Source organism: Saccostrea cucullata, unplaced genomic scaffold, assembly GCF_032062105.1.
Source record: "Saccostrea cucullata isolate Sc308-1 unplaced genomic scaffold, CSIRO_AGI_Scuc_v1 ctg1708, whole genome shotgun sequence".
NCBI lineage: Eukaryota > Metazoa > Mollusca > Bivalvia > Ostreida > Ostreidae > Saccostrea > Saccostrea cuccullata.
In genome coordinates, this window is record NW_026938704.1 from 52,391 (window position 1) to 63,647 (window position 11,257).

General features: G+C 30.7%; 1 protein-coding gene across 1 annotated transcript in view; it reads right to left on the minus strand.

Annotated features, from left to right (window-relative positions):
- The window catches only part of LOC134251003 (uncharacterized), a 62,545-nt gene extending 51,766 nt beyond the window's left edge, over positions 1–10,779 (minus strand). Inside the window, exons 1-2 of the mRNA XM_062733369.1 lie at positions 10,250–10,779; positions 6,940–7,098 (exon numbers count right to left, since the gene is read on the minus strand). Of these exons, the coding sequence (XP_062589353.1) occupies positions 6,940–7,098; positions 10,250–10,727 (637 nt within the window). The 5' untranslated portion in view covers positions 10,728–10,779. The remainder of the gene's footprint in view (positions 1–6,939; positions 7,099–10,249) is intronic.
- Between the last annotated feature and the right edge of the window lie 478 nt (positions 10,780–11,257).

The window sequence follows — 11,257 nt, forward strand, 5'->3', positions numbered from 1 at the left end:
TATTAATTTTCAAATATTAACCCATGAAGATAGATCATTGGAATGTAATGAATTTTCATCTAAAGCAGAAATATCTGATTTTTAAATGTGTACAAGAAAATGTGTGACTGTTTCATATGATTTCGCATGATGCCCTTTTCATATGATACACATATGTTGATCATATGTGGCAAAGTTGCCTGTATAATATTATTAAGATTTCAATTACCACAAAACTATTTTGAAAGACATGAATAAAGTGCCCCGCCACAGCATGATACGCCCGTCAAATATTGTTCAATACATGTAATCATAAATTGGTTAGGATGCAATAAAATCAGGTAGCCTTGATTAACAGATTGACACAGATTTCAATTATCTAATTTCCATTTCTTCTTATTCATCTCTAAGAGCCTTACAGTGTAGGTATTGATTATAACAAATGATTGCGCCCATGTGAAAAGGGTCCTTATGGCAATTTTTATGCATTTTGAGTTTTTCACGGATTCTGATAGAATAAGGTTAAAAGTTGTCAAATATGAATTTTTATGGTCCTACGTCAACTCTAAGTAGGTTTTTTCTTCATTTTTATCAAATATACTTTAACAGGTTAATAATGACGTCATGTTTTTCAACAACGTCAAACGTTTTCAGAGTGAACGTTAGATGATTTTCTTCTGTAATTTTACTACAGTGATTAATAGTTGTATAATATTTAATATTTTTCTATGCACATTATTTTTATCTCATTGTCTCTTTTAATTATTAATAATTATTTAATAGTTAATTATATATTATGGATTCATCAGTGGAGTATAGTATTATGAGTGAGTGTTTGTTTTACATTTCACTTTTCTATGACACCAGGGAGAGACCTGAACAGCGGGCAACATCCATTCATTTTTTTTTTAAAACAATTATTTTCTCAAACAAAATATTTACTGGTAATCCATGCAAGAGTAATTTGATAAGCCTGTAGAATTCATTTGAAAATTATTTTAATTTAAACATTGCTCTCGATAGGTCAAGATTTCAGCATAAACGATATATCTTTAGTTACCATATATGTGAAAAAAAAAAATTAATTATATCTGGAACATCATTACGCTACCTAAATGCTACTGCGAAACTGTGAAGTGAAAATTTATTTGATTGTTCTTTCTTTTTAAATTTTATATATAAAGACAGAAAAATTGTGAAGTGTGGTACATGTAACATGTACATTTGTAATTACGATACACAATAGACAGTAAATAAAAAGGAAATTCGGTTGATTAACTGCATCTATACGGTTGTCTGTCTGCATTGGGTCAATAATGATACTGCTTTTTTGAAAATATAAAGGATGCACGAAATATTTTTCAGTCTAGTAGTAAAAATATTTCAATATTAACCAATCAAAAGGTGGAAATTTTACAAACAAATGAATGAGTTATAATCCGCTATCATTTACACAATAGATAAACCCAGGATTAACATTTGTAGGATAATGTGTATGTTGGTGAGGGGGGGGGATAAAAATCTAAATGGCAGAAACTTACAATTCTTGTGAACACGAGTTAAAATAAATAAAAAATATTTTTTTTAATTCAAAAGTTTTAGGTGCACCCAGTACCATTTACCCTACAACTTGCAGATTCACTTTTTTTATTTAGATTCGAAATAATTCTGCCTATTAGTCTTCATTTTATATTTCTACCTTTAATTCTGAGCATTGCCATTTCAAAATTGCACAGCGATCATAAAAATTATGAGCCTGGAACTGAATTGCTATGAATTCAGTATTGTTAATCATGTATATAATGATACCCTAGAATTAGAAAATCTGGTTTTATTTTATGAAATGGATGGGTTTAGAAGCACACCCATAGAATTAAATTAAAGATGCCATTTACGGTTTATATGAATAGCTTTTGTTGGGGTAGGGGTGGGTTAAAGATTAATGACATGTAATTGTTTATGCCTAAATATACAGTCATTTGAATATGACTGTTTTGTATAATATATTTCCTGACAATTGTCTGTGAACTGGCTGAGCTTTGAAATGTCAGATTTTTGTAGGGATGTAAACATCTTAGAAAATCATCATATTATTAATAACTTAATTTAAAAAAAAATCCCCTTCATTCTAATGTTGTTTTCTAATTTATTCTATAAAGTGAGTTTTAAAGAGTATGAATTCCATTCTGGTCCCGTGCCCAGGGACGTAGCAACTGGGGGGGGGGGGGGGGCAGGGGGCCTGGCCTTTCATTTTTTCCCCAGCCTTACTTATACTATAGGAATTGATAATTGATAGTCTGGTTGGTCCCCCACCATTAGTGATGTACGGAAAAGTAGTATAAAAATTGGTACTGAAAGTAGTTGACATTAAAAAAATTTGGCCTCTACCCCCCTCTACTATTAGTGATGTACGGAAAACGTAGTATAAAAATTGGTACTGAAAGTAGTTGCCATTAAAAAAAGGTGGGCTCTACCCCCACCCCCACAAAATAGGTTTTTCGACTTTGTGCAACATTAACCTTTTTTTTTTGGCTTGTCAACTTTTTCAGGTAAGTAAAAAAAATTCTCTGGCTCCCCCCCCCCACTTTCAAAAACGATGCTACGTGCCTGGTGCCAGGAGCTTGGATATGCTAAGCCTTGTAAAACCTACATGTTACGGAAATATATAAGGGCACCCCCACCCCCATCCCCTGCACTGCGGCCAAAATAAAACGAAATGCAAGCATATTGTTGAGGTTTTATGTCATGTATTTTCAGCATTGAATTTTATTTTCTGTTAGCATTTACATGTAGAAATAAAACCCGACCCTGAACTTATAAGGACCTTTTATCAACCAAAACAAATAAAATCATATTTGAGCATATTTAATAATATTTATCCATAATTTAATGGCAGGTTAAACAATATATTATTCCACACTGATAACAGCAATGGGATTATCAATTCAGTGATGATTGAGTTTTTAGCATGATAATTGATCTGTTAAGAGACATTCAATGCTGATCGAGCTTTTATATGAAAGACAAAGTTCGTCATGGCTTAAGGAATTAATTTGCAGATAATGTTAAAACATTTGAACTTCGTATGAAAAAAAAAACAGCACGTAAGTACCAAAGAGTTACATGTATATTAAATTTGGAGATCTTGAAAATAAATTGCTATACATGTATATATAGTTTAGAGAACAAAAATGATATTTTCTTTCATTTATTATTTCATTTGTTTTTAAAACTCATCTTTTTCAATAGAGTTTCACAATTCTCAATATTAGATAAATAGATTCAATATAAATATTTTTATCTACCCTCCATCCCCTCTCTCTCTCTCTCTCTCTCTCTCTCTCTCTTTCTCTCATCAGATTTACTTGACCAGCTCTATTTAAGTTAGAACATTAAGAACATTTTTTTTCATTTGGATGTTTTTGCTTGTTTTAATTTCTCTAAATTGAAGTGTCTTTGTGCAACACGAATATAAGACAAAACAACATTTTTAAAGTTTAATTTATTTAATCATGATTATAAGGTAGACGCTTTACATTTTTATTATTTTTTAAAAAATGAAATTCGTCATTAAATTATTTCATGCAAAAAAAGCTAAAGATAAGAGATCTGAAAAAAAATCAAGTCTGTTCAATTTTGCAGTTTTCCTTCTTTTCTTTTTTTTTCTTTGTTTTTCCTTTTTCTACATTAACCTTATTCCCAAAGTACAACAATATGTTTTTTATTTAAAAATTCATAATTAAGCTGACGATTAAAAGTGTTTTTATTTGGTCATAAAATATCTCTTTTATAATCCGGGAGTAAATTCATGCGAACATGCAGCTGAAATGTGAAAAAGTACGCAATTAAAATGAATGTCCCTGTCTGGTACCCCTGTAACATCGATTGTTGACATCAGAGTTATCTCTCCTATTTTTATTTATAGAAAATACAAATAATCTTGACTATCGTTCTTACACATTCTTGCTAGATTTGTAGAAAACGTGGAAGATGTATGTTTCAAGATTTGTACAAACAATTCAACAACAGTTTAAACAGTATGCACTGATGAATCAATGTTTACGTGTGATCGACGCGATCGCGATGTATATTTGAGAATGGTGGAGCGGATCTAAAAGAAGTAGGGAGACAATTTTCCTTTGCAATTTTTTTACGATATACCCTGTCTAAGATGTATTCTAAAAATGGTATAAATATGTAAATAAAATTTATCTAGAGTATAAAGGTTCATTATCCTATCAGAAAACACCTTGTGTACAGCTTCTATACATTTAGTTACGCATGTAGGAAAACTTGGTATTATTAGAGACGTATTTAATAACGTTTGTTAAGAAACCAGTTCTAAATGTTTTTATTTACATCTTTTAAAAATTAATGGATTAGGAGATTCAGATATTGATTAAATTAATTTGTAAATGAAAATAAATTCCACGTGTTGGAAACAGCGATAAAAACTCTGGATGCGTCAAACGTCAAAACACGTGGTTAAAAAAAATCTGCGTCGAAGTTCACCGTCATTCTGCAACGTCACATCTTTATGACGTTATTTCTCTGTTTTAGCAGAAATGCCATAAGGACCCTTTTGTCATGGGCGCAATCAAATAATACTAGTGAGACATGACTGCAATTTGTCGCAAATATATAAAAATTGAAATATAATTCTTTTTTTTCAATGAACACATGTATAATTAGTTTTAATCATATTGTACAATACTAATTTAGTTTTAATCATACACTAAAACATCAATTTGTTTTAATTAATTACACCAATTGAAAGATCTTTATCTGGACTAACCATCAAGAACTCTTAATTAACACAACAACTATGAGGCCATTTCTCTTTGCCCAACTCCCAAGAGATAAATTTAGATAATCTAGAGATGCTCTTAGCTCCTGACAATTAACTCATTAATTTCTCTCTAATTTGACATGCAAATTTCTTCTTGACCAGTGCTTGATAATTAAGCCCATGGGACAAACTGAATTCCTCTCAAAGCATAAACATTTGTTACAGATTGCTGTAAAGTAAGTTTTTACTTAATTTAATGTTTTTTAATTAGGATACAACTATATTTTTACATTTTTTTAGGATTATGAAATTTAGAATTTAAAAGACATAGTTTTTTTAAAAAATTCATTTTCATTAAAGGTCACAGTGACCTTGAAATAGGCCGCGACATACGTACCTTCTACTTTAGATGTATACTTTTGTGAAATTTGAAAGCTCTAGGTCTAATGGTTTTCTAGTTATGAGCCAGACAGGATTTTTCCATTTTTTGCTATAGCACCTTTGTTGCAAATATATGAAAATTGAAATATAATTTTTTTTCAATGAACACATATATAATTAGTTTTAATCATATTATACAATACTAATTTAGTTTTAATCATACACTAAAACATCAATTTGTTTTAATTTCATTACACCTATTGAAAGATCTTTATCTGGACTAGCCATCAAGAACTCTTAATTAGCACAAGCAACTATGAGGTCATTTTTTTTTTTTGCCCAACTCCCAAGAGATAAATTAAGATAACATCTGCATCAGATCTAGAGATGCTCTTAGCCCTTGACAATAAACTCATTAATTTCTCTCTAATTTGACATGCAAATTTCTTCTTGACCAGTGCTTGATAATTAAGCCCACGGGACAAACTGAATTCCTTTCAAAGCATAAACATTTGTTACAGATTGCTGTAAAGTATATAATGAAAAAACAAGTTTTTACTTTATTAAATGTTTTTTAATAAGCATACAACTATATTTTTACATTTTTTAGGATTATGAAATTTAGAATTTTAAAAGACTTTTTTTTTTAAAATTCACTTTAATTAAAGGTCACAGTGACCTTGAAATAGGCCGCGACACACCTTCTACTTTAGATGTATACTTTTGCCAAGTTTGAAGCTCTAGGTCTAATAGTTTTCTAGTTATGAGCCGGACAGGATTTTTCCATATTTGGCTATAGCATCTTTATTAAAGGTCAGAGCGACCTACTTTTTGTGCGCGACACACCGTCTACCCAAGAAGTATAAGTTGACAAAGTTTGATAATCCTAGGCCTAATAGTATTCAAGTTATGAGCCGGACAGGAATGGACAGACGGACAGACGGACGGACATGAAGCCTATAACATAATACGTCCCGTCTTAAGACGGGTGTATAAAAAGTATAAAAATGATTATAAGCTCAACAGAAATATTATACGCATATAATTTACATAAAAAGTATAACATGTATAAAACACATGTTAAACACATGTTTCATATGTATAAATACACAGTGTATTTATTTTTACACGTGTTTAACACATGTGAAACATATATTTAACATGTGTAAAAATAAACACCCTATACACGTGTGCTCTTTTTATGTGTTTTACACGTGTAAAAAATACATGTTAAACACACGTTTAACATATGTTTAACACATGCGGACATTTTTCCTGTGTATATGTGAGTATTGTGGTCGATGATAATATTTTGATTATAAAACCGTCGCTCTATGCATTATTTCACATGTAGACTTGTTAACATTTGTTTAGTTTGGTCAATGTGTTAATGTGTTCACAACAAAGACATTTCAAATCTGCATATTTCATGAGGCTCAATGTACTACAAACCCTGACTTTCTCTGTATATAATTAATGAAATGATAAAATTACATCCGGAAAAGTATCTTCAATTTTAGTGACAATTTTAGTTGAATTATGATCATTTTATAAATCAGTAATTTTGAACTCCAATGAAGTAGCTAAAAAGAAAAAAAAATACGCTCTATCAAGGTGGATTGAGAAAAGGAATGATCAACATTGAAATAAATTTAAAGGAAAAATAACAAGAATCTTTCTCTACCTTTATCACTCTCTCTTTATCTTTGAATAAGGAAATTTGATTGAGAAAAAAAATACCCTCGTCCTAGGTGTAATTTACTAACACATCTGATTTTACGTTGTCTTACCTTCAGAGCTGTAGTCTTCTCCTCCAATTAAAAACGATCCGAGAAGACTGTTAAGATTCAAAGAATGTATGAAAGCTTGTTTTTCTTTTGAAATTTTCTTCACATATTCCACGAATTTATTCCGATTTTCCTCACAAAACACAACAGATGGAAGTTTTACTGAAATTAATGAAAATATTTATAATATAACTTATTTTACAGCTGTGGTTAATCATTGAGGACTAATCATAGTTATGCAATTATTCACGGAAGACTTTTTATTGATTTAAGATTTTCATTGTTTTAAAGAAAGGGACTAAATAAAGATTTTTTTTTTTAAATAGATATCTATCTGACGCCCAGTACGGAACATTGATGTGAGATTGCATGCTGGCACTTTAACATTTTGATCAGATAATGTTATTTTCATTTGCTCGCTAAATTGAATAAATGATTTCATCAATTCAATAGAATCATGCGGAGATTTAAGAACTTTTTCGGGAATTTGAATCGAATTTGTTCGTCGGTTGATAATTGTGTTTGTAATGGAAGAAACGTAATTTGCATCGGGGTCGAATTTTGCGCTTATTTATTGATTACCTCTTCGGCGAGATTGTACTTCAACTTTTTATATTCGAAATATCAAAGGAATTATGGATAAGTTTGTTGGGAATGCCAATGTCTTAACAATAGTTGGAAACGCGGGATAATTTATGCATTACGACCTAACTTGATATGCAAAAATTACTCTAAAGTTTCCAACAATCGTTGATTTCCCTGTCATACTCAACAAACTCTACAGTGATTGTGTTTCATTTACATTTATACATGGAATAAAATTGTAGGAGTTTACTTTCACGGCGCTTGAAGCCGGGACAGTGATTTCCAAGGTTTACGTCCATGCTTTAACTTAACAACATACCAAGTTTGATCATTTTAAACCTCTCGTCATTCAGAATATTCATTTAAAGACGATTTTTATTCAGAGAGCAATGAATTCCAGTGATAAAAAAAAAACCTACTGAACATTGTTGACATTTGATGGTAGCCATATTCTTTACTTTCAAATAAAAAAGTTTATGACCTACTACTTATCCTATGGCCCTTTATTTTTTTTTTATCAGTAAGTACATGTACTTCAAAAATTTAACGTTTTGATAAAGTATTTTATAAGAGTAAAATAAAGCATGTAAGAAAAAAATTTGGATATGAAATAAAATGGGAAGTGAAAGAGTGGTGTTTAATAAACAAACAGAGTTTGATCAAGAACATCTAGTCTAAAATATATAAGTCCGATTTGCTCTTTCCGTTTATATTATTTATACTTCTTTGTATCTTCAAAAAGAAAAGTCTGAATGATACAGGTAAGAACTAAGAAATATTTATCACCACGGTTTACTTCTGAGTGTACAACTTTTTTTAATTAATGATCAAAATCTTTCGATATGTTATCTGGAATGGGTTTTGTTTATTTTTATGATATTATATAAATGGTGCCTGTTTTGGAGGGTAACATTTGAAATTGACACCCCAAGGAAAACCATTGACAACCGACGCGACCGCGAAGGTTGACAATGGTTTTCCTTGGGGTGTCAATTTCAACTTTTACCCTCCAAAACAGGCACCATTAATTTTATAATACTGAATGTCTTCTTAAATTAAGTCAGCAAAAAAAAATCCACGATCATCTTTACGTTCACGTTCAGAAAGCTTTCAAACTCCTCGCTACTTCTCAAAAGATTTACTGACCTTTTTATTGTTTGTTTGATACTCTGAGTCTTTTATCATATTAAGTTTCGTTATTTTTGCACTCGCAAGCATGTTTCGTCTGTCGTTTGTTGTTTTCAAGTAAGCTACATCGGACGCAAGCTTTTATTGACGTCAAGTTTATTCCAATTCTTTCAAACGCGCAACTGACGTGTTGAAAATTCAACGGTGAAACGTACGCGCATAATATCCACGTATGTGGCATTACCGTTGTGTTACCCGTTGTCACATGTGTTGCTAAGGCTGAGGGTAATAGAACGGATTGTTAACTGCGTCTAAACCAATAAGATTTTAGTATTTAACATGAAAGTATAATAATCTTTATTGCATACTGATCCTTTGTAAGAATAACAGATATCTATCTTATACAACTATGAAATGAAAGCAAAAAAGATAATCATCTGTTGCCAATCATGAACAAGTTCTGACAGTTTTCAACAATTCAAGTCAAGAACGATAATTATAAACTGCTATAAATAAAGAGACTAAACAAGGTGCTAATCTTTCTGACTAATCAGATAACGACATTTAGGCAAACCCATGAGAAAATAAATAAAACACATGGTTTTGAACTATTTTAACTTAAGAATTTTTTTTCAAAACAAACCTTTGTTAGTGTAAACTTCTTATATATTTAGGAATTGTACATGACAATTATACCGTGAACAGACACAAAAATGCTAACAATACTTCTAAAAGGATTTAAACTATGTTACTACGAGATATATATGCAAAAAGGTTAAATTATGTCAAGAAATTTGATAAAGAAAATAAGGCAGATTGTCAAATTTCGCAGCCTGGAATAAAAATGGGAATATAAAATATCATAATTGTTACCTGTGTATATATAACATGATCTGTAAGAAATGTGTGGTAAGTTACGGTGAAAAAGCATTATTCTACATTCTCTTTCTATTACGCTTTACACGTTTTTTGTGTCCTTATAAATTGTTATAACATTAATTCGGCGTCCATGAACCCGTGATAATGTAGAATTACATGTAATCCATACGACCAACATGTAAATGCAGTACACCTTTACCAATGAAAACGGTTAAAATGGGTCATATCAGATAATGCCTTCGTTATTTTCTTTAATAGAAATCATTTAATTTCTGGAGGTTAATCTTGAAATGATTAAACACGCCACTAGTTTAACCGTAAAGAAGTTCTTTTAAACATGTTAAAGGTAGATTTAATTTTATCTGTTTTTTTTTAATTGAAATCTTCTACTTTCGAGAGGATGGGAGCTCTATTAAGATTACAATAAATTTAACTCTTAAGAAAATCGAGAGAGTTTTGTTTGAAAGGAACAAAATCACGAGTTTTCTTTTACGATAAAATTTTATCTTAAGATTTTGTTGTTAAAAGGATTACAGTACCAGAATAAGACATGAATCAATACAAAACATTATATGATTTTTCAGATAAATTTTAAAGTAAAAAAAAAACTTTCTATAATGCATAAATTTAAGATTTTATCTTGTAAATGTTCAACAGATATTTTTTTTTTAAAATGTTTTAAAAATGTTCTTTTATTATTTTGTGTAGAAGTGTTACTCACACTTTTTTTGAATTGCCTCTCTGATTTTTTCAATGCTATCTTGAGTCGACTCATTCCACTCCACCATGACATGACGAAGGATGTCTACTCCAAGTCTTTGTATAAATAAATCCTCTAAACTCTCCGGTAGGAACAAAACTTTTTCGCGGCATATGTTAATTTCATCATCTTCATACCACCACGGTCGTACGTACTCCAACAAAGAGTCCACTGAAGACAACTTGATATAATTCTCGTAGTCCTCGTCAGTTATTAGACAATTCTTCACGAAGTAACTCATCACCTCATGGCGGACATCATCTGATATAAAACTGACTGAGCTGTTCTTCTTGATTAAAACTTTATAAATATCAGTCAATTCAGTGATATCACTTTCTGACATTCTTGACCCGCACCTTAATAAAGGGAAAGCACTTTGCAGTCTTGTTAATAATTCCTCCCAAGGTGAGTTTAAGGATAAACTGTAACCCTCTGGCATCAGAATAGAAACTAGAATGTTCCATTTTGTCCGAGAAAGCGCGAGATTATCCAATGCTGAAATAAAAATGGTTTATCATTATACATGACCGTATGTTAATTTGAAATGTACTTTTTTCAGAAACTTCTAAAATTAATCTTTCTTGTATGCGTATCTTATTTATTTTATGATTTCCAACGATCATTTGCAGACAAAGATACCGCAACATTCATTAAGTATCAATGTAGATTGTTTCTTCGTTATCTCGATATCGGTCGATCGGAAAATGTCGAGATATCACGATGGGTGTTGAGATATCATGATTCATACTCGACGTCCAGAATATCTATATATAATTATTGCAGAACAGACAGGTCTTTTACATAGATTACATGATTTCAATGCATAGCTCAGAACAACAAATCCTATATATTTGCTACAAAATCTAAGAAGTTATTTTTGAAATGTTGTATGTAAAACATATTCTATCTGAATATCAAAATGCTCCTAAAATCAATACTTTAAACAAGTGTTCTGCGCTTTACTTGAAA